Source organism: Neodiprion lecontei, chromosome 7 (genome assembly GCF_021901455.1).
Source record: "Neodiprion lecontei isolate iyNeoLeco1 chromosome 7, iyNeoLeco1.1, whole genome shotgun sequence".
NCBI classification, from domain to species: Eukaryota; Metazoa; Arthropoda; class Insecta; order Hymenoptera; family Diprionidae; genus Neodiprion; species Neodiprion lecontei.
The window spans coordinates 26,214,969-26,238,358 of NC_060266.1; the positions used below are offsets into that span (position 1 = coordinate 26,214,969).

Consider the following 23,390-nt stretch of genomic DNA (forward strand, 5'->3'; position numbering starts at 1 on the left):
ATCAGTCTTTGAAATAAATGCAAACTGTTGCGTTTCGTTGTGATAACGTATTGATTGGCCTATACACCTGGCGAGAATTCATTCTTTGCGCTTCTCACGTTACTAACAATTTGAGTGATAAATGTGCATGCTGCTAACTCCAGGCCACAAAACCGCCGCCTTCGCGTGACGGATGGAAACGGGTATTATGCGCTGCTAGAAAAAGAGCTGCGATTGCGTGCCTAAGAAGCGAACCACTTTACAAGTTGAGGAGGTAAATCTGTTATGGTAACTAACAAGGAGAGTGCCGTAATCGTGTCAAAATAAAATAAATTTTTTGGTGCTGCTCCACTGGACAAATAAATTCGTTAATAGTCGACAAATATGGATCTAAAAACCCGTCCTGTCTCACAAACTCTCCCTGTCTAAATTGGAATCGCTCTCGGCGTTGATTTGGATTCGGTAAAATAAGATCATTGCTTTTGTGTGCAAGAGAAAACGTGTAACGACAGGTATCAATTATCTATGCCATGACTGTTCACGCTAGTTCACAAATTTTCAGGCATCGGGCAATCAATATCTTTGCAAGAACTTATTACGAACTCTGGCTGCAAGACGAGAATGTGGGACAAGAAGTTATGATTGAAGATCTAACGGTGAGTGCGCGTTATATTAATCCAATTATTATGCGCTACCTGATCAGCATTTTTATGATCGGAGAAAATAATGACGTACTTATTTGACAGCAATCATTCGAAGATGCAGAATTGAAAAAGATGGATAAGACGGAAGAGGAGGGTAAACCTGATCCTTTAACGCAACTAGTTACAACGTTCTGTCGCGGAGCCATGACTGAACGTTCAGGAGCTCTTCAAGAAGATCCCCTCTACATGAGTTATGCGCAAATAGTATCAAAATCTTGCGGGGAGGAAGAAGAGGAAGGCGAAGATGAAGGAGGGGGCGAGGAGGAAGGCGCGGCATCAATTCATGTAAGATCAAATCTTCACTTACACCAGGCTAAGCCTTTAACACCGGGAGCTATTTTCTTGTTAATAATGGGAACAAAGAACTGTTGTTAATACCACTAATTACAATCCTCTCTTCTTTTAATCGATAACCCAAGAGGCCTATGCACAAACTCATGGTAAGATTTCTACTAACTTACCTATACACATTACTAACGCTAGATGAAATGTGAAAAATTCCTATTTCACATACTAGATTCGACGAAAATTTTCGAGGTGAAAAAAAGATCGGACATAATTCATCCGATTCTTTTAGGAACAAGAAATGGAGAAACAGAAGCTGTTGTTTCATCAAGCTCGTCTTGCAAATCGAGGAGTTGCAGAAATGGTATTGCTGCATATTTCGGCTTGCAAGGGTGTCCCAAGCGAGATGGTCATGAAAACTTTAGAGCTGGGCATTTCAATTCTACGAGGTGGTAACATCGAGATTCAGAAGGGGATGCTGAACCATTTGAAAGAGAAAAAAGATGTTGGATTTTTCACCTCAATTGCTGGATTAATGAATTCGTGTAGCGTACTAGATCTCGATGCTTTCGAAAGAAACACAAAGGCAGAAGGTCTGGGAGTCGGGTCTGAAGGTGCTGCGGGTGAAAAAAATATGCATGATGCTGAATTCACCTGTGCGTTGTTCAGGTTTATTCAACTGACTTGCGAAGGGCACAATTTAGGTAAAAAAAAAAATTTTCCCACTGTTCCTCCTATTTCCTGAAGTACTGATTTCTCGTACCTTAAACTCCAAGCACGTAAATACTTTTTCTACAGACTGGCAGAATTACTTGAGAACCCAAGCTGGCAACACAACGACGGTGAACGTAGTCATATGCACTGTGGATTACCTCCTTCGTCTCCAGGAGTCAATCATGGACTTTTACTGGCACTACTCCAGCAAGGAACTCATAGATCCAGCTGGAAAAGCAAACTTTTTCAAGGCTATCGAAGTCGCAAGTCAAGTATTCAACACCCTGACTGAAGTTATTCAAGGTCCTTGCGCTCAGAACCAACAAGCTTTGGCACACTCTAGGCTTTGGGATGCCGTGGGAGGATTTCTGTTTCTGTTTTCACATATGCAGGACAAACTTTCCAAGCATTCTAGCCAAGTAGATCTTCTCAAAGAATTACTAAATCTGCAAAAGGACATGATCACGATGATGCTGTCTATGTTAGAAGGTAAATGTTTCGTTGAACTGAGCTGTTTGCATGTCACTGATCGGGAGGCCATGTTTTGCTGAAAGAGGTGTACTGATCACTTTATTTTATTTATGCTACTCAGGTAACGTTGTAAACGGCACCATTGGAAAGCAGATGGTGGATACGCTCGTGGAATCTGCTGGAAATGTTGAATTAATTTTGAAATACTTTGACATGTTCCTCAAGTTAAAGGATCTTATATCTTCGCCCAGCTTCCTCGAAGTTGACGTCAATAACGACGGATGGGTATATCCGAAAGACTTTAAGGAAAAGATGGAACAACAAAAAAGTTATACCATGTGAGTAGCATTTTTTTCATTTATACTCTCGCCTTCGTGAAAAATAGTTCGCCCACGACTCAAGAAACGAATGAATATTTTTATTCGCAGCGAGGAAATCGAATTCTTACTAGCTTGTTGCGAAACAAATCACGACGGCAAAATTGATTATGTTGCATTTATGGATCGTTTTCACGAGCCTGCTAAAGAGATTGGCTTCAACCTCGCTGTTCTGTTGACAAATTTGTCAGAACATATGCCAAACGAGCCAAGGCTTGCACGTTTTCTTGAAACAGCAGGTTCTGTGCTCAATTACTTTGAACCGTTCCTGGGGCGAATAGAAATTCTCGGCGGTAGTAGAAAAATCGAGCGTGTTTACTTTGAAATCAAAGAATCCAATATCGAGCAGTGGGAAAAACCTCAGATCAAAGAATCGAAACGAGCGTTCTTCTACAATACAGTAACCGAAGGAGGTGACAAAGAGAAATTGGAGACATTTATTAATTTTTGCGAAGATGCTATATTTGAAATGCAGCACGCAAGTGCCTTGATGGCTGTCGAAGAGAGCAGCGGTATCGGAAAAGCAAGAGAATCATCTTACACCTACATGACGGAAGATGACGATGAAAGAAACAAGGATCCGATCCGAAGGGGAATTCAGGCTTTCAAAGACGGAGTTTATTTCTTCTTTTCAATGTTCTCTCCGACCAACATAAAGAACAAATTTTCCGAAATGCAGCAAATGACAATCCCGGAATTGTTTGTTGGCTTCTTTAAAATGATTTTCTATGCATTCTACTACTCTGGATTTGGCGTCGGCTGCGTTATCAGATACTTCATGAGATTATTGCTCAGTTTAATGAGAGGACCGCACATTGACGAACCGATAGTTGAGATCAAGGAAGAAGAAGAAAAACCGTTACGGCTACTACCAGCCTTACCGCCAACGCCCGATGATTCAAATTTACAGGTTCGATCGACGCGTAACATTTTTATCTGGCCAATTTGGTCCGTGAAAATGATTTTCAATCGAATTATACGCTTATTCACAGGTCCAGGCGTTTGGAATGGATATAACGAAAGAAGAAGGTGGTCAAATTAAACTAGCTCCCCACGAATCTGCCGCTTCTACACCTCAGTCAAGTATGGAAGAAACGGGTGAGAGTACGCAAGACGAAGGAGTCGGCGAAGATCATCCTCGAGGATCAGTGGACGGAATTGCTACCGAAACGGAAGGACCTGTGACATTGGCAGACTTATTAGGGTACATTGATTCGCATTTCAGCTGCTGTCGTTTCATCCAACTCTGAAAATATGTAGTCACACATCGAACGAACAACAAATAGCTATCGATAATGAGAATATACTTCAACAGAGGAGAACAAGCCAGAGCACAAGCAGCAGCTACAGCCGAGGCGGCAGCAGCTCAGCAAGCTGCAATGGCAGCTGTCGAGGCAGAGGCGAAACAAGAAACTGCAATCGAACCCTCAGCTGGCTCAAGTATCGACCTTTCCGAATACACTCACCGCATTGTGTCTTTCTTAGCGAGAAACTTTTATAATCTGAAATACGTTGCCTTAGTACTGGCCTTCTGTATAAACTTCATGTTGCTCTTTTATAAGGTAATTGTTACTAACATATGGGTATGGTAATCCATGTGTCTCGTCGTTCAAGGATTAAATGACGATCTTTGTCAGGTCACTTCGCTTGGTGAAGAGGAAAACGGAAGTGGCAGCGGAGATCCGATAGCTGACTTGTTGGCAGAGATTTCAGGCGAGGGTTCATCCGATGGCGATGGTAGCGGCGGTGACGGGGGAAGTGGCGGTAGTAACGGAAGTTCCGAAGAAGAGGAGGATCCTTTGGAACTTGTTGAAGTGTCGGAAGACTTCTACTACATGGCGCACGTCATGCGACTTATGGCTGCCATGCACTCTATTGTGTCCCTTGCCATGCTGGTCGCCTATTACCACCTCAAGGTATGAAATTTTTTTTTTCCTTCTTATTTTTCTCCTCCGAAGAACCTGTTTTCTCCTGCAAGCCGGCGATCCTTTTGTCAGTAGAAGCTGGCTCGAAGCTACGGAAAATCTTGGATCAATGTCTTTGTATCGATTTCTCCGAATTAGGTACCCTTAGCTATCTTCAAGCGTGAGAAAGAAATTGCTCGTCGGGTAGAGTTTGACGGTCTGTACATAGCAGAAACACCGGAGGAGGATGATATTAAGGCACATTGGGATAAAATGGTGATATCTGCAAAGTCTTTCCCTGTCAATTACTGGGATAAGTTCGTTAAAAAAAAGGTTCGACAAAAGTACAGCGAAACGTACGACTTTGACTACATCAGTAATTTACTCGGAATGGAAAAGACTTCGTTCAGCCAACAAGAGGAAGAAGGTTCTGGATTGCTACACTTGTAAGTAACTTTTCGAACATAATTTGTGCACAAATTGATTTTTCTATTTCTTGCAAGTCGCCCATTTCGATTATCAAATTTTTACTACTGATGCGTAATGCTGCCGTTTGTTTCAGTATTATAAATATCGACTGGCGTTATCAGGTCTGGAAAGCGGGCGTCACGATTACTGACAATGTAAGGGCAATAGTGGAAAAAGTGATTACTATCCCAATTATCGGCAATCAGAATCAGCCTTGCATACTTAAGTGGGAAATGTTCATTTTTCAGGCCTTCTTGTACAGTTTATGGTATTTTACGTTCTCGATACTGGGAAACTACAACAACTTCTTCTTTGCCGCACATCTGTTGGATGTCGCAGTAGGATTCAAAACACTCAGAACAATTTTGCAGTCAGTAACACACAACGGAAAACAATTAGTATTGACCGTGATGTTGCTGACAATCATAGTCTACATATACACGGTCATAGCCTTTAATTTCTTTCGGAAATTTTATATTCAAGAAGAAGATGACGAAGTTGATAAAAAATGTCACGACATGTTAACGGTATGAATCACTCTTCTACAGATTTTTTAACAAGCGATGTAGTCATACGTGCATCGATCTGCTTTGGAAAATATCTCAAAATTCCTGATACGTTCATAAACATAAACAGTAACACTATTTTTTCGCGTTATGTGCTTCTAGTGCTTTGTATTCCATCTGTACAAAGGAGTGAGAGCCGGTGGCGGTATTGGTGATGAAATTGGAGAACCCGACGGCGATGACTATGAAGTCTATCGTATAATGTTTGATATCACGTTCTTCTTCTTTGTCATTGTTATCCTGCTTGCTATTATTCAAGGTACGTAATGTCGTTATCTGAATTTCGCATCTAAACCTCAATGAATTTCTCCAAGAACGATGATTCGATCATTGGTTATATTTTGTTATTAAGGTTTGATCATCGACGCGTTCGGAGAGTTGCGTGATCAGCTTGAAAGTGTCAAAGACAACATGGAAAGCAACTGTTTTATATGTGGTTTGGGAAAAGAGTACTTCGATACAGTGCCTCATGGTTTTGATACACACGTCCAGCAGGAACATAATTTAGCAAATTACATGTGAGTAATCTAATGTCATCTTCTAAGTTCTACACCGCACGATATCAACAACAAATTAGCATGGATTAGACTTGTTCTTCTAAATGCATTTACGTTCGTATTTCAGGTTCTTCCTCATGCATCTGATTAATAAACCGGATACAGAATACACTGGTCAAGAGACGTACGTTTGGAATATGTATCAACAAAGGTGTTGGGATTTCTTCCCAGTGGGTGATTGCTTCCGAAAGCAGAACGAGGCTGTTGAGGAGGAAGCCAAAAAGAAATGAAGTCGACGGTTTCACGTCGCAGTAAAAAGTATCGAGTCGACCGTTAAATCCTATCTCGATCTTACCGCTTCTATACTGTAGGTAGTGAAGCGAGATGAATTTTTTTTTCAAATCCTAGGTTCAAAGAATTACTACGAATTATAAAATTGCGAAAATTTCATGCGGTGCCGTGAAAAATATTCAGATGATTCATAAAAACATTGATATTCAAAAGATCTATCATCTCTTTGAAATGCAGCTTAATCTTCGCTACGTTTTCAAATTTCATAATTGAAAGGAGCTAATATGAATTTCAGAACGTCAAGCTTTTTGACATGTATTTGTATAATTTACCTTGGACTATTGGAATTCGAACGATACACATATTTTTATAAGCCTTTATAATACTGAATGAGAAACATAATCCGGTAGTAATTTTAGCGCAGCGAAGCTCTCATAACTTAGATTCACTCGTTATAAAAGTCCTATCGTACATTTATTAATATTAGATGAAATCAAATAATTAATATTAAAAATTGAAAGCACAAAGATCTAGTAATGTATTAGTGGTTGATAGATTATTATTCATACTTTTTACGGTTCACTGGCGAAATGATTCGGTCGTTATTCTCCATGTATAGACACATCTCTAAAGGCCGACGGCATTGTCGATTTATTCTTATAGGATAACATGTTGCCGATTTTGGAAACTTTACTGGTTAGATCAGTTACTCTATACATTATATTATAATAAACACGTAATGCATTGTACGCTGCAGTGTAAACATTTTTGAAAATATGTTATTATTGACGACTGAGCTGATATAATGTTAAATTAAATATGTGTCGATATATTGTAAATAAAGATTTTTCAGCGGCGTTACCGAAAAACACCGAATCGTCAAAGTTACTATTTATTCAATTTCGTTTTGCGGGACAAAAATGACCGGTCGTAAAGAGAAATTGTGAACCAGTTCTATTTTCATGCTCCCGTTAACGAAAGAGAGAGACTGAGCTTATTAATGGTTTCTTCTAAACTTGTATCTGAAATCTCATTCGCCTTTTTTTGTAATTCTACAAGCTCTGACCTGCTCAATGCCGCTCGGCGCGATCAACTCACTCACCGCGTGTTCGAAAAATTCGAATATTGATCTTTCTTATCGTTGCGCATATTTCGCAAACAGTACCTGATCAGCCCATCGTTTTACCTTAATTAAAATCCCGTCAAACATTAAATTAGCTGACGCACACTTTCATCTACTCGCTCCGGTTGGCCTACTACTAGGAGCAGGTACAACCCTTTCACCGCTGTGCGTTGGTCATCTCAATCTGTCCACATCCGACGGTCCTGATCTGTACTTACAAAAGGCAGGACTAGGTTGGTTCGTCGGGGGGAGTGCGTCGTCCATCCTGCCACAGAATCGAGAATCATGCCTCGCAATCACCAGCGATCTTTTATTCAACATGACGAGATTGTGGGAGATCGAGGAGGGACTTCCTGTTTACTCCTTCTCGGAAGAAGAACGGACTTGCGAGGTACGTTACGATAAGCACACCATTCGAAACGAAGAAAATCGTTAAGTAATAGCTGTGCCGTTTGGTCATAGAATAACAGAGCCAGGCGAATCCAAATACATAGAAAAACTAAAAGCTTATTGGGCCATCAACGAAAGGTAATTGGTGACCCAGAACCGACACGAAAGTATCACGCTGTTTTAAACGTATACCTGACCTTCGGTTATATGACCCTAATTGCAGAGGTACGATCCAGCGAGGAAGGGTACTATGCCTGACTCATCACACTGTTATAAAACAAAGCAGTCTTACCACAAGGGTACGAGTCATATTAGACGGATCTGCGAAAACCGCACTCTACGATACTCTACTCGTCGGTCCTACTGTAGGTATAACCAGACATCTTTGTTTGGAAAAAAAATCAGCGGGGTCAAGATTTCTGGATATACAAGTGGTTGTGCAAGCAAGCCTACGTATTAACAGGAAGCATGGAAAAATGTACCGACAAGTGCTTGTGGAACCAGAGGATCGCAAATATCAACGAATCCTATGGAGAATTTCTGCTGGGCAAATACAACCATACGAGTTGAACACCGTCACCTTCGGCTTGTTTCCTGCGCCGTATTAAGCGATAAGAATACTTCATCAACTCACTGAAGATGAGACGCATTTATTTCCTAGAGGAGCCAAGGTCCTCAAGGAAGACTTCTACGACGACGACGTCCTCACTGGAGCCGCTACAATAGAAAAAGCAATTTCTCGGAGAAAAGAGCTGACGGTACTGTTGACATCTGCTGGATTAATTTACCACATGCCAATGGTCATCGAACGATCAGGTAATCTTACAGGAGGTTCCCAAAGAAAGCATAAACGAACGCCTCGGCCTCGGAGAGGAAACAGCATTGAAAACTCCAGGGGTATTTTGCAACTCTGGCAGAGATAGTATTGTACATACGGTCCACCCATTTTCTAGCAAGTCTAGAGTTACTAAACGAACAATCCCGTCGGGGACAGCGAAAATCTTTGACGCGTTAGGACTCGTCGCTTCAGTAATCGTCACTGCTGAGATCCTTACGCAACGATTACCAAGTCTGTAGCTTGATTAGAACGAATCCGAAGAGCACATGGTACATTTGGACATAGTTTTAAAAAGCCGCTTGAACATAGCTTCACTTTGAAACACGGGGAATCGACATCTTGCAAAAAATAATTGGAGTTTTTAGGATTTATCTTGTCACCTGATGGAATCCGACCAGATTATCAGAATAAATCAGAGGTCATTAAGAATTTTTCAGAGCCAACAAATAAAGAACAATTGCAAAGATTTTTTTGGTGTATGTAACTTTTATCGCCAATTCAGTATTAACCTTTAGAGGACGGGGATTTGGGATTCTTGGTCTCCTTCAGAAAATGCATAAAAAAGGTATCTAATACGTTAAAACTGTCATGGGTAAAGTGTCGATCACGCGTCGCCCCCGTATACGGGTGTTCCCGTTCTCTAAAAGTTAAACACTCGTACCACTCAAAACCTTTACGCGTGTCATTAAAGGACACAGTACCTTTCAAATGGAAAAAATAATTAGCCAAAGGATATCAATATTCAAAGGACCCTTTCAAACTTTTATCTATAACAGGGTTTCGTGGATGGGGTTTTCAAAAGAAAGAAGGGTAATTCACCAGCTTCAAATACGGCGCCGGTGAATTAGGTAAATTGTACTCAGGTAACAATTTACCAGTCCAGGTACAGCTATGATTCACCAATGCCAAATGGGGCGCCGGTGAACCGGATGTAGGTATGGGACGCATGCATTGGTTTGCGAAGAACAGACGTATCTAGCCGCCGAGGGTATAGACTGGCATTTCACGAATACATTTACATTAAAGTAGGTAGATTCGTCGAACTAATTAGAGTATCGTTAGCGTTTATGACTAGACCATTCGTAAAATGACTAAATCCGGTAGTATGACCCCAGCCAGGTCGGCGCGTACAATCACCCTATACGTGGCGAGACAATGTGCTTACTCGGGAGTCTCCGCGATTGAACAATAAATACCTTTAGTGGGAGAAAATAAAGGCTCGAAAATTTCCTTAATATTTGCCTAACAATTGCAACGTTCGGTCGCACAGCAGGACGACGTGACTGCGAAAGGATCCCCTCTGTTGTTTCAATTCCAAAAATTTGCCCGATCCTTTCCCCGCCTTTGATGCCGCCCCCGTCCGCTTCTCCACCAATCCTAAGACTCGTAATATTCCCACCGATCGGAAATCGTAAAACCATTGGTTTTCTCGTTTCCCTGTCCTGCCCTTAAACCAAATTTGCTCCCACTCCTACCCTACTATGACTGACATAAATAGAAAGTCCAACGTCAGTTTGTCATTTTAAGTCAATCGTCTCAGTGAGGCACATTGGCAGTGTTCCGAAGTATTGAATAATTGTGACGCGTCCGCGTAAGTAGACTTGTCAGTTGTCGATATTTAAAAATTTTCAACAACAGTGCTATAACGTACACGGCTACTCATATTCCTCGTATTCCATTTCGAAGACGCGTGCTTCGATCCTTGGGCTCGAACGTCACTCTCGACGGCTATATATCGAAAACTATTGCAGCGCGACATTTCTCGACGAGTCGCAGGGTCGATACAGAGCTATCACGACGCCATATTGTATTGTAGCTGGCATGGTGCGGGGTGTACGTGTTGTTTCGTTATTTTCGAATAACCTTCTTTAATTATTTAATTTATCTGACGATATCGCCAATTTTTTTTTTTGTGATGTGATTACGAATCGTGTCCCCGTGTTGATACAATGTACATTTCACACCTTTACACGCAATAACTATTCGAAAAGAAACATTATAAATCACGGACCCGTATTCATTTGACTGATAATATTTTTGTGTGCTGAAAACTATTGTTTACAAGTGTCTCGCATCACCTCGTGGCTAAACCTGTTCACACAGTGTATAATAGTGAATTTAAGTGATTTTCCCTCGCAGAAAAGTAACCCGGATACGTTCTATAACGAGTGCTGAATGTTTTTTCGTTCTACGAGTCTTTGTTCCTTTTTATAACCTGACAATCTCGAGCAAAAACCTCTGTTCTCTTCTGAACATGTTATTGCATTTTTGACAGAATCATAAAGGTAAGATTTCCAATTAGTCACGTATCAAACTTATTCTCATACTTTAGTCTAAGCTTGTCTTCTATTCTTTTTCAAATTTTCTAGACTATTTACTTATTCGCTTATGAATTTGTCATGGAACATATTCTATAAATATAATTTTTGTGCACAGATTGTATCTGTATACCGTACCTGAACTTCACCCAATTTAATTTTCAACGATCAAACGATAGAAAACTGATCCGAAAGTTAATCTCCCAAATCAATAGATAGACTTTTCTTTTACTTAATTTACAATCTCCTTTTTAGAAAGAAACGCATAGTCAAAAGCCGCGATGTGGCCGGCACAAGGTAATAAGTCTGCGAAGGGTGGTGGTTCGACAGCACAGAATCTTCGCACTTTGGGTATGACATCTGCCATTACCTTAGCGGGACCAAAACCCAGCGATTACCTGAGGACTAACGAACTTCATGAAGCTCTCAAGCCTTACAATGTATTTGAGTCTGACAAGGAGCTTAATCACAGAATGGAAATCCTAAGGTTTGTTATCGCTAGATCTTATCTTTCAGTCAATTTAACGTTACCTTTGCCGGATTGGTTTATTTAACGTAACTTTCTGATATTAAAAAACTGTATTCAACGTTAATCATTGATTTTGTGTTCACTTGTATTATTTCTGTACTTATCGCGTAGCAAACTGAATAGCTTGGTCAAGCAATGGATTAGGGACACAAGTGTGGCTAGAAACATGCCTCCAAATGTTGCCGAACAAGTTGGTGGCAAAATTTACACGTTCGGATCGTATAGATTAGGTGTTCATCACAGAGGTGCTGACATAGATGCGCTCTGTGTCGTCCCGCGGCACATACATAGATCGGATTACTTCACGTCTTTCTTTGAATTGCTGAAACAGCAAGCAGAGGTTTCAGATTTGAGGGTAAGTCATAAGATTGGGAAAGAAGTATTTTGCTTTAAAGTGGAGCATCTTCGATTATAACAACTTTTCGTCATTTTATAACGCACTCTCATTTTTAGGCAGTGGAGGAAGCCTTTGTACCCGTTATTAAAATGAAGTTCGACAGTATAGAAATTGATATGCTGTTTGCCAGACTAGCGCTAAAGGAAATCCCTGATACAATGGTAAGCTTTGAGCTGTGCTCATAAAAATTTTTAAACTTCCGAATGAATTACTCTAATTAATGAAATTTTTAGGATCTCAAAGACGATATGCTGCTGAAGAATCTTGATCAAAAATGCGTACGAAGTTTGAACGGGTGTCGAGTGACCGATGAAATATTACGTCTGGTACCTAATATTGATAATTTTCGACTTGCACTTAGGGCAATAAAACTTTGGGCTAAAAGTAAGATATTTGAAGTAATATATATCTTGTCGACCGATACGTTGTTAATGCCATCTGTGACATGATCCTTACAATAAATATATTTTTCAGAACACGGAATATACAGCAACGTCTTAGGCTACCTTGGTGGTGTTTCTTGGGCAATGCTTGTCGCTCGAACTTGCCAATTGTATCCAAATGCAGTTCCTGCTACGCTCGTACATAAATTTTTCCTCGTATTCTCCCAGTGGAAATGGCCGCAGCCCGTCCTTCTGAAGCAGCCGGATAACGTCAATTTAAGTTTTCCAGTTTGGGATCCAAGAGTAAGTAGAGCTCGACTAATAGGTTCAGTTGTATCTTATGTCACAGAAAGTGACGTTATATTTAAAATAAATTCCTACACAAATATATTGGATCTGTTGTTTGGTTGAGTGTATCAAGATGCGAATCCAATATTTCCATCATGAAATTGTTCACTTCGAAAAACTCAAAAGTGCTTGTTATCCATGCAACTTAACCGAGTTGACAAACTGAGTATTTGTGTGACACGCGGTAGATAATATTAGTTTGGATAAAAAAAATTTATTATCCTAAGACCCCAGCTTAAATTTATATGTCTGTTTTCAGATTAATGTCTCTGATAGATATCATTTAATGCCCATCATCACCCCAGCATATCCGCAGCAAAATTCGACGTTCAACGTCTCCGCATCAACACGAACAATTATGCAGCAAGAGTTTAAGTCGGGTTTGGCCATAACAGATGAAATTATGAATGGAACAGCTACATGGGATAAACTGTTTGAACCCCCAAATTTCTTTGGGAAGTACAGACACTATATTGTGCTGTTGACCAGCAGTTTGACGCCCGAAGATCAGCTTGAATGGTGTGGATTAGTTGAATCAAAAATACGACATTTAATAGGTAATATATTGTATAAATTAAACAGTATACACTTAAAGTCCCGTCATTTTCATTCCGTGATTCTTTTCTTTCCTCCGTACTATTTCTTCTCGGAACTCTTGGGTGAATATAATAATAATCCTCAGATGCTGAAATGGTGAAATTCTAACTCTGTCTCACAGGTACATTGGAGCGGAATCCACACATCACCCTGGCCCATGTCAATCCTGAGGTATTCTCACCATTGGAGCCCGCTACCGACCGGCAATGTTCCATGTGGTTCATAGGTTTAATATTTGCTAAAAGTGAGAACCTGAAGGTTGACCTTACCTACGATATCAAGTCCTTCGCCGATTCAGGTATAGATATATCTTCTCGGTTGAGATATTTTACACAGGTGTCTGTTTACGTTAAAATTAATTATTTTTTCAAAACATATTTCAGTCGAGAGACAAGCAGAACAAATTCACATGTTGAAGGAAGGAATGTGGATCGAAGCAAAGCCCGTGAAGCGCAAGGAACTCCATACATACATTTCTCCCAGTTTAGTGAAGCGCGAACGTAAGGTACGTAATGAAATGCTCCATTTCATATTTTGCAAACAATCCAGAATCAATATCATAATACCACATAATTTACGGGTTAACAGGCTTCCGCTTCCACCACAATTACTCACATTAACGGAAGGTCTAGCGGGAATGGAGGAGGAACAGTTTCGCCAAGTGGAGGTACAGATATCTCTTCCAGAAAAAGACGATCCGACAATATGGATCAGTATGGAAAGAAACCGAAGGTCCATGACCCAGAGCATCAAATTACACAAGTAAGTTGAAAAGGGTGAAACCTTCAATATGTGTTTATCCTTCAGAGTCCATAGTTGGGAATTAAATGTTGTTTCATAACTCTTTTCCTAGGCGGAAGATGGTTCATTGGTAGTTGTTCAGTCGTGCGGTGAGGACAGTAACTCTGGATTCAGCCTGGACGAATATAAAGACAATACCACAGCTGCAAAAGATGTAAGAAATTAAATGATAACATTAATCTCTTTACGCTAGCTTGGAAAATTTCATATATTTGTTGATGGTTTATTTTTCTCCTGTCAAGTAAAACAAAAAAAAAAAACAAAGAGAAGTGCAATCGCGCTTATCATCTCCCTGAAATGACAAGGTAACAGATCAAATATAAAATGTACAGGCGTTGGTTACTTAACCTTTAGAGGGCCGGCGTTTTTCCCTTGAAATTCGATATTTTTCAGAGGTATGACTTATGTATATAAATAGTCAACACGTCCGGTGGACTGACCGAGTTACCCGCTGACTCCTAAAAGAGCCAGGACGGCCCTCCAAAGGTTAATATTTGCTCTGCAGTTTACTGAAAGTTTGGTGTTTAAAATTGCTTCCCGTTTCTCAGTTAATTAATGATTCGAGGTATGTTGTGCTGTGAGTGAATATTTGTGTTTTTTACATTCTAGGAAAGACCGACCACTGGTGCAGCAGTTGTCCAAGAAGGATTTGTGTGCACTTGACCGTTGCACGGTTGTTATCATCCACCAATCCAAAGATGGTCCTCAGGATCGTCTAGAATGTAAGCACTCCTCACACCAAGATCCACTGCCCATGTTATGTGAGTCCTTTGTTTCGTAAAAGAAAACGCCGGTTACTGGAGAAGGAAGACCCTCAAACGGATTATTATTACTAAACTTCAATTTATTACGAAAATAGCGGTATTAAATGTAAATGTATAAATTCTACGTGAAAGTGGTGAAACACAAATGATGGTTAATATTTGTTACGGACGTGACATAACGTTTTCCCCTTACATCTTATTTCTCTCTTGTAGTCTTCTGCCTTGCTCATATTTGTTTTTTCTAAAACTTTTTTTAAACTTTTTTTCACGAGTATTTTGAATATACTTGTTCACGATCAATGGGTGACGGCGGTTATTTATCAGGCCTTTTACGTGAAAAATTAAATAATCAAGATTAAACGCATTATTTGGCATATTGTCAGCGTGTCGGATTAGCGTTGCTAATTATGAGTACTGTTACAAAAGACTATTTGAGGAAAAATAATTTGCCAGGGGGTAAACAACTGCCGTTTGTAAAATCAGAATCGTCAATCATGATCATCTGTTAAATTGGCCATCTAGTTCAATAACTGCTCTCCGTTGATGATTATTTTGATTGGTTATTCGTTCGATTTTAATTCATCAAGATAATTTTAGCGTTAGAAGTAGAGCACGGACTTAGCGGTACAGAATTGCACCATCGATCATAGATCGGTGAATTGCCTTTCATCAGGCAATTTGTTTCCTGTTGATACGCAATTCGATTACCAAGATACAGAAGAAAGAACTGTGCATCACAGGAACGTGTTTTAAGAAATGTATGATGTGCGATTGTTCAGATGTTATGAGAATGAGCCTCAGTTAATTTTTACAAAATCATAGAATCCTGTAGCACGGTGCTCGCGGGGTGATTTTATTTCTCCAAGTAACAGTTCAGGGCAGTTTTCTTTTATCGATCGATATCCTTATTTCTCGTTTTCTATACTTAGTTGCTTTGGCATTATATATCGATCTCCCGTAATTTTTTTCAACCAGTAACAATATACATTTCTGTTGGTGTTATGTATGGGCTGCTTGATGAACAAAGTTTAGTTACTCATATTAACGTGCCACGAATATATCTCTATTTAGCGGGGATACGCACGTTTGTGTAAATATATGTCTATACTATCGAAATAAAAGTTATCCGTTGAGCTGCAGAAGTTATTGAGTATTTATTTAAACTCGTCGTTATACAGGCTCGACAAGTATGCTTTCTATCTCCCAAAGCTATTTTTTTTACACATACACGTCTTCTATGAAAAATAGTCTTAGAATACATCTTACTCCCCGAGTGCCGTGAAACTTACTATGGTGGGATCAGATGTTATTTTATCATTTTACACCGCTCATTTCGTTTCCCACTCTCCTCTAGCATCTTTAATCTAGATTCGTGTACACTTGCCGTTAAACTATAAGGTGTATAGCTTTTTTTTTCTTTCTTTTTTTTTTTCTTTTTTCTTTTAATTCAAGCTCGATCACAATATTTGATACAATTTACGCGAATATTCTTATTCAATTTTCTCCTCGAGAAGCTTTGGCATTAACGAAATTGTGGGAATAAAACCGTGAAATTTATGTTTGTTTTGCTGGAAAAAACGAGTTGATAATTTTTTTTAGGAATATTTTGAACATTAAACGCAGTTGTTTATATTGCTATTTCTTTTCCCGTCAATCGCATCACCACGCGACAAACGGTGCATCTAACAACAAGTGCAATATGTTCTTATTCTACACATGCTAATGAAGACGTACTCCTTAGCAAATAAAAGTCGAACATATATGATCAGTGAAAATGATTAGAAATGATACTGTAAAAATTTTAGGCGTCATCATAGTTCAACCGAATGGAATCGGAACGTCATACTCAATTGACTGTTGCGAGTAAATCTCCGAGTTAATTAAATAGTAGGTATTTAGATAGAAATCTTGCTAAAGGGAGGAATTAGTAACTGTTATTATTATTACGTTGTTTTTATTTATTTTCTCTCCATTCACTTGAGTCAGGGTATCATCCGATGGGTGTCCTTGCTCTCCTCAACCGTACGACTTGTCTCTCTGTCGCGAAATCCAAGCAAACGAAAATAATTTTGTCGCGTAACACTAGACATAATACAGCAATGTGGAGAGAGAATGAATTTATTTGTTATGATCTAAGCGAACTCTATTTCATATTCGGACCAATCGAGTTTTTGTAGTTTGATACAAATCAAATTCCTATGCATACCTATCCTATTAGTTACAAGGGCAATACGATACTACTTGTGTGGGAATTCGAATTAACATTCCATTATTTGTATCGAAATAGCAATAAAATTAATTTGCAGTTCTCAGTTAGTCGAGTTTACAGGATATCTTATCTTTTTCACTGCAAGAAACTATGACAGTGCTCCGTGTACGCTGATCACGGGACGACCGAAGGAATATTGTCGTTAGATTATTCTTAGATTATCGAGGGTATGTACGGAGCAAAAGGATTGGGAAGAATATTGATAAACGAAACTTGCTGTAAGTAATAAATATATGATAAATAATGTAATGATAATAATAAAATATTGATAATTCATCATCCGCGACATTGATGCGAATTCAAAATTCAAACAGTCCATGTGTTATGTTAGTTTTGGTTTTTATATATAATATTTTTAATAACATACGGAATTATATGAAAAAATGTTTCTCGTAAGCGGTATGAATTTTCTCTTCTCCAGCAATGTTAACGAACACTACGAATAACATTTGGTTTATTTACAAATCGAATGTAAATTACATTACTTACAGAAGTGTTTAACTGGTTTAACAAATCAATGTTTATATCTTGGAGATATGGCTTTATTAAACCGAACATTATTCGTGTAGATCTTGATGAAAGTTTGTAACTCTATTTATTGTCTTCATTCCGGAGTTTCTATATTGCAGATTATTGGAAGAATTACTTTATTGACGACACGAATTCTGTCTATTGCGTTACGAATAGAACAATTATTATCACTATTTTCCTTTCATCTTTGGTCAACGATGTGATTGTCGATCTATCGACATGCTTTTTTGACATTCATTGTAAACGGTTAAATGATGCGGTATGCTTTTTGTGTGTGACATAATATTTGTTTATACTTATACTAGTGAGCGAATGCGTGTATAAATGTGTGTGTTGCATCTGTGCCACAATAGATCATTATCGGCTTATCGTGACAATTACATAGGGTTACACTTTATTCATCTGGTTGAATTTTTCATGTAACTATGACTGGATACATGGTTCAATATACTTATAGTGCGACAAGATCTTTGAACTATGACCTGACACAATTGTTTACCATATATAATCTTACATCGTCTGTAAACTATGTATCTTTCTCAGGTGAACAATAAATACGTTTTCTTTTATATAAATCTCTTAATAAATTTCCATCCCCTTGAACGTAATATGCTGTCAGCAATTCCTGAATCGTGCCAAGTAAATCAGAGAAACTGATGCTGGCTCCTGCGATCCTTTCACTGCTACTTGCGAACATCTGTTACACTTTACAAATTTGTAGGCTCGATTGCCTAAGATAAGGCACTTTCAATCGCCTTTGAAATAATCACTGACTAGATTTTATAGTCTACGTACTTGTCACTCTATTATTCGTACATAATTTTGCGAAAATTTGGGATCGCAGGCAAAAGAGACGAAAAACGTGATTATCATCAATTCCATGCAAATTCGAATGTTTATTCAGATGCTGCAGAGATTCTATCGACGAATGTTTCTTTGACATGGTATACAGATATTCTATTCTAATTCTTGATGTCACACTGAAATACACATGTAAATATACGAACCTATATGAGGGTGTAACAATAAAAAATCAATTTTTTATTCATTTCAATATGAGATACATACAATAGACTAAATGCAATATCGTCACATATTGTATCCTACAGAGGTGTGTTGTACATAAGAATAGACCGAAGATTGAGCTATACGTTCAAACTATTATGATAACCATGTGCTACAGTTTACTCCATATTCTGCTTGAACAATGCTTCATACTGTATGCCTGTTACCTCATATAAAAATTAAATTTCTTAGGTGATTATGCATCATAATTTTGCATTCTTTCGTGTCTTTCACTTTGTCACTATTTCTCAACTTGCTGGATTACTACACACTGACATATGAACACTTGTCCGGTTTGAAGCATATTGGATACACTAAATCTTTCAACTATGATTTTGTGATTTTTAGTCCCCAACTTTTCTAAAACCCACAGTAAACACAAGAGTAACTTTTCATTCGTCGATCATATGGTAAATCTTATTTTTGCGGTATTGACGTCCTATGGAACCCTGAAAATGTGAAAGAGACATGAAGAACGTCAGTCGACCAACAGCTGAAGGAATATTCACAAATTTTCTCGTTGTTTTCACTACAACTCTGGTTCCGTTCTTCAAAGCGTATTGGGACTATGTTTAATCGATTTCTCGCGCAAAATTACGTCGGAATAGTGCCACAATTCATCTATTCCAGCACTTTTCAAAATCGCGAAAATTTTCGCAAAAAATGCAAAGGGGTTAGCCTTACTTTTTCTTCATTTTTTGACCAAAAATTTTGGGTCTCCGATTCGATTTGTACGACCTTTTCCTGACTAATTGGACCCTCAGGAACTCAGAAAACGCAGCGAAAAGAGCGTGGGATCAACAGGAGAGAAATGGCGAAGAAAAAAGCACCTGCTGAAAAATGTCGAAAACACAGGTTTTCGTTTTCTGGCTGTAACTTTTTATACAATAATCGCAGCTCATTGGGTCTGCGCCCAATCGATTTCTCTCGCAAAATTACGTCGGAATAGGGCAAGAAAGAATTTATTCCGGCACTTTTCAAAATTCCGAAAATTTTCGCAAAAAATGCAAAGGGGTTAGCCTTACTTTTTCTTCATTTTTTGACCAAAAATTTTGGGTCTCCGATTCGATTTGTCTTACCTTTTCCTGACTAATTGGACCCTCAGGAACTCAGAAAACGCAGCGAAAAGAGCGTGGGATCAACAGGAGAGAAATGGCGAAGGAAAAAGCACCTGCTGAAAAATGTCGAAAACACAGGTTTTCGTTTTCTGGCTGTAACTTTTTATACAATAATCGCAGCTCATTGGGATTGCGCCCAATCGATTTCTCTCGCAAAATTACGTCGGAATAGGGCAAGAAAGAATTTATTCCGGCACTTTTCAAAATTCCGAAAATTTTCGCAAAAAATGCAAAGGGGTTAGCCTTACTTTTTCTTCATTTTTTGACCAAAAATTTTGGGTCTCCGATTCGATTTGTCTTACCTTTTCCTGACTAATTGGACCCTCAGGAACTCAGAAAACGCAGCGAAAAGAGCGTGGGATCAACAGGAGAGAAATGGCGAAGAAAAAAGCACCTGCTGAAAAATGTCGAAAACACAGGTTTGCGTTTTCTGGCTGTAACTTTTTATACAATAATCGCAGCTCATTAGGACTGCGCCCAATCGATTTCTCTCGCAAAATTACGTCGGAATAGGGCAAGAAAGAATTTATTCCGGCACGTTTCAAAATTCCGAAAATTTTCGCAAAAAATGCAAAGGGGTTAGCCTTACTTTTTCTTCATTTTTTGACCAAAAATTTTGGGTCTCCGATTCGATTTGTCTTACCTTTTCCTGACTAATTGGACCCTCAGGAACTCAGAAAACGCAGCGAAAAGAGCGTGGGATCAACAGGAGAGAAATGGCGAAGGAAAAAGCACCTGCTGAAAAATGTCGAAAACACAGGTTTTCGTTTTCTGGCTGTAACTTTTTATACAATAATCGCAGCTCATTGGGACTGCACCCAATCGATTTCTCTCGCAAAATTACGTCGGAATAGGGCAAGAAAGAATTTATTCCGGCACTTTTCAAAATTCCGAAAATTTTCGCAAAAAATGCAAAGGGGTTAGCCTTACTTTTTCTTCATTTTTCGACCAAAAATTTTGGGTCTCCGATTCGATTTCTACGACCTTTTCCTGACTACTTGGACCCTCAGGAACTCAGAAAACGCAGCGAAAAGAGCGTGGGATCAACAGGAGAGAAATGGCGAAGGAAAAAGCACCTGCTGAAAAATGTCGAAAACACAGGTTTTCGTTTTCTGGCTGTAACTTTTTATACAATAATCGCAGCTCATTGGGACTGCACCCAATCGATTTCTCTCGCAAAATTACGTCGGAATAGGGCAAGAAAGAATTTATTCCGGCACTTTTCAAAATTCCGAAAATTTTCGCAAAAAATGCAAAGGGGTTAGCCTTACTTTTTCTTCATTTTTTGATCAAAAATTTTGGGTCTCCGATTCGATTTGTCTTACCTTTTCCTGACTAATTGGACCCTCAGGAACTCAGAAAACGCAGCGAAAAGAGCGTGGGATCAACAGGAGAGAAATGGCGAAGAAAAAAGCACCTGCTGAAAAATGTCGAAAACACAGGTTTGCGTTTTCTGGCTGTAACTTTTTATACAATAATCGCAGCTCATTAGGACTGCGCCCAATCGATTTCTCTCGCAAAATTACGTCGGAATAGGGCAAGAAAGAATTTATTCCGGCACTTTTCAAAATTCCGAAAATTTTCGCAAAAAATGCAAAGGGGTTAGCCTTACTTTTTCTTCATTTTTTGACCAAAAATTTTGGGTCTCCGATTCGATTTGTGTTACCTTTTCCTGACTAATTGGACCCTCAGGAACTCAGAAAACGCAGCGAAAAGAGCGTGGGATCAACAGGAGAGAAATGGCGAAGGAAAAAGCACCTGCTGAAAAATGTCGAAAACACAGGTTTTCGTTTTCTGGCTGTTACTTTTTATACAATGATCGCAGCTCATTGGGACTGCGCCCAATCGATTTCTCTCGCAAAATTACGTCGGAATAGGGCAAGAAAGAATTTATTCCGGCACTTTTCAAAATTCCGAAAATTTTCGCAAAAAATGCAAAGGGGTTAGCCTTACTTTTTCTTCATTTTTCGACCAAAAATTTTGGGTCTCCGATTCGATTTGTACGACCTTTTCCTGACTAATTGGACCCTCAGGAACTCAGAAAACGCAGCGAAAAGAGCGTGGGATCAACAGGAGAGAAATGGCGAAGAAAAAAGCACCTGCTGAAAAATGTCGAAAACACAGGTTTGCGTTTTCTGGCTGTAACTTTTTATACAATAATCGCAGCTCATTGGGTCTGCGCCCAATCGATTTCTCTCGCAAAATTACGTCGGAATAGGGCAAGAAAGAATTTATTCCGGCACTTTTCAAAATTCTGAAAATTTTCGCAAAAAATGCAAAGGGGTTAGCCTTACTTTTTCTTCATTTTTCGACCAAAAATTTTGGGTCTCCGATTCGATTTCTACGACCTTTTCCTGACTAATTGGACCCTCAGGAACTCAGAAAACGCGGCGAAAAGAGCGTGGGATCAACAGGAGAGAAATGGCGAAGAAAAAAGCACCTGCTGAAAAATGTCGAAAACACAGGTTTGCGTTTTCTGGCTGTAACTTTTTATACAATAATCGCAGCTCATTGGGTCTGCGCCCAATCGATTTCTCTCGCAAAATTACGTCGGAATAGGGCAAGAAAGAATTTATTCCGGCACTTTTCAAAATTCCGAAAATTTTCGCAAAAAATGCAAAGGGGTTAGCCTTACTTTTTCTTCATTTTTTGACCAAAAATTTAGGGTCTCCGATTCGATTTGTGTTACCTTTTCCTGACTAATTGGACCCTCAGGAACTCAGAAAACGCAGCGAAAAGAGCGTGGGATCAACAGGAGAGAAATGGCGAAGGAAAAAGCACCTGCTGAAAAATGTCGAAAACACAGGTTTTCGTTTTCTGGCTGTTACTTTTTATACAATAATCGCAGCTCATTGGGACTGCGCCCAATCGATTTCTCTCGCAAAATTACGTCGGAATAGGGCAAGAAAGAATTTATTCCGGCACTTTTCAAAATTCCGAAAATTTTCGCAAAAAATGCAAAGGGGTTAGCCTTACTTTTTCTTCATTTTTTGACCAAAAATTTTGGGTCTCCGATTTGATTTGTGTTACCTTTTCCTGACTAATTGGACCCTCAGGAACTCAGAAAACGCAGCGAAAAGAGCGTGGGATCAACAGGAGAGAAATGGCGAAGGAAAAAGCACCTGCTGAAAAATGTCGAAAACACAGGTTTTCGTTTTCTGGCTGTAACTTTTCATACAATAATCGCAGCTCATTGGGTCTGCGCCCAATCGATTTCTCTCGCAAAATTACGTCGGAATAGGGCAAGAAAGAATTTATTCCGGCACTTTTCAAAATTCCGAAAATTTTCGCAAAAAATGCAAAGGGGTTAGCCTTACTTTTTCTTCATTTTTCGACCAAAAATTTTGGGTCTCCGATTCGATTTCTACGACCTTTTCCTGACTAATTGGACCCTCAGGAACTCAGAAAACGCGGCGAAAAGAGCGTGGGATCAACAGGAGAGAAATGGCGAAGGAAAAAGCACCTGCTGAAAAATGTCGAAAACACAGGTTTTCGTTTTCTGGCTGTAACTTTTTATACAATAATCGCAGCTCATTGGGACTGCACCCAATCGATTTCTCTCGCAAAATTACGTCGGAATAGGGCAAGAAAGAATTTATTCCGGCACTTTTCAAAATTCCGAAAATTTTCGCAAAAAATGCAAAGGGGTTAGCCTTACTTTTT

At 39.2% G+C, this 23,390-nt stretch overlaps 2 protein-coding genes across 2 annotated transcripts in view; both read left to right on the forward strand.

Annotated features, from left to right (window-relative positions):
* LOC107223078 (ryanodine receptor) overlaps positions 1-9,056 on the forward strand; it is a 34,424-nt gene extending 25,368 nt beyond the window's left edge. Inside the window, exons 40-56 of the mRNA XM_046746074.1 lie at positions 542-635; positions 726-968; positions 1,103-1,123; positions 1,261-1,672; positions 1,767-2,171; positions 2,275-2,491; positions 2,582-3,440; positions 3,523-3,734; positions 3,846-4,092; positions 4,168-4,446; positions 4,594-4,880; positions 4,997-5,057; positions 5,151-5,429; positions 5,571-5,727; positions 5,821-5,986; positions 6,093-7,770; positions 7,993-9,056. Of these exons, the coding sequence (XP_046602030.1) occupies positions 542-635; positions 726-968; positions 1,103-1,123; positions 1,261-1,672; positions 1,767-2,171; positions 2,275-2,491; positions 2,582-3,440; positions 3,523-3,734; positions 3,846-4,092; positions 4,168-4,446; positions 4,594-4,880; positions 4,997-5,057; positions 5,151-5,429; positions 5,571-5,727; positions 5,821-5,986; positions 6,093-6,255 (4,102 nt within the window). The 3' untranslated portion in view covers positions 6,256-7,770; positions 7,993-9,056. The remainder of the gene's footprint in view (positions 1-541; positions 636-725; positions 969-1,102; positions 1,124-1,260; positions 1,673-1,766; positions 2,172-2,274; positions 2,492-2,581; positions 3,441-3,522; positions 3,735-3,845; positions 4,093-4,167; positions 4,447-4,593; positions 4,881-4,996; positions 5,058-5,150; positions 5,430-5,570; positions 5,728-5,820; positions 5,987-6,092; positions 7,771-7,992) is intronic.
* A 1,361-nt stretch (positions 9,057-10,417) lies between these two features.
* LOC107223085 (poly(A) polymerase type 3) lies at positions 10,418-17,604 on the forward strand. Its single transcript, XM_015662662.2, has 12 exons — positions 10,418-10,892; positions 11,181-11,412; positions 11,566-11,809; positions 11,908-12,012; positions 12,085-12,235; positions 12,326-12,537; positions 12,842-13,139; positions 13,301-13,477; positions 13,563-13,684; positions 13,768-13,941; positions 14,033-14,134; positions 14,590-17,604. Exons 2-12 carry the CDS (start codon positions 11,207-11,209, stop codon positions 14,641-14,643), a joined length of 1,845 nt encoding a protein of 614 aa, XP_015518148.1. The 5' UTR covers positions 10,418-10,892; positions 11,181-11,206; the 3' UTR covers positions 14,644-17,604.
* Positions 17,605-23,390: the final 5,786 nt, after the last annotated feature.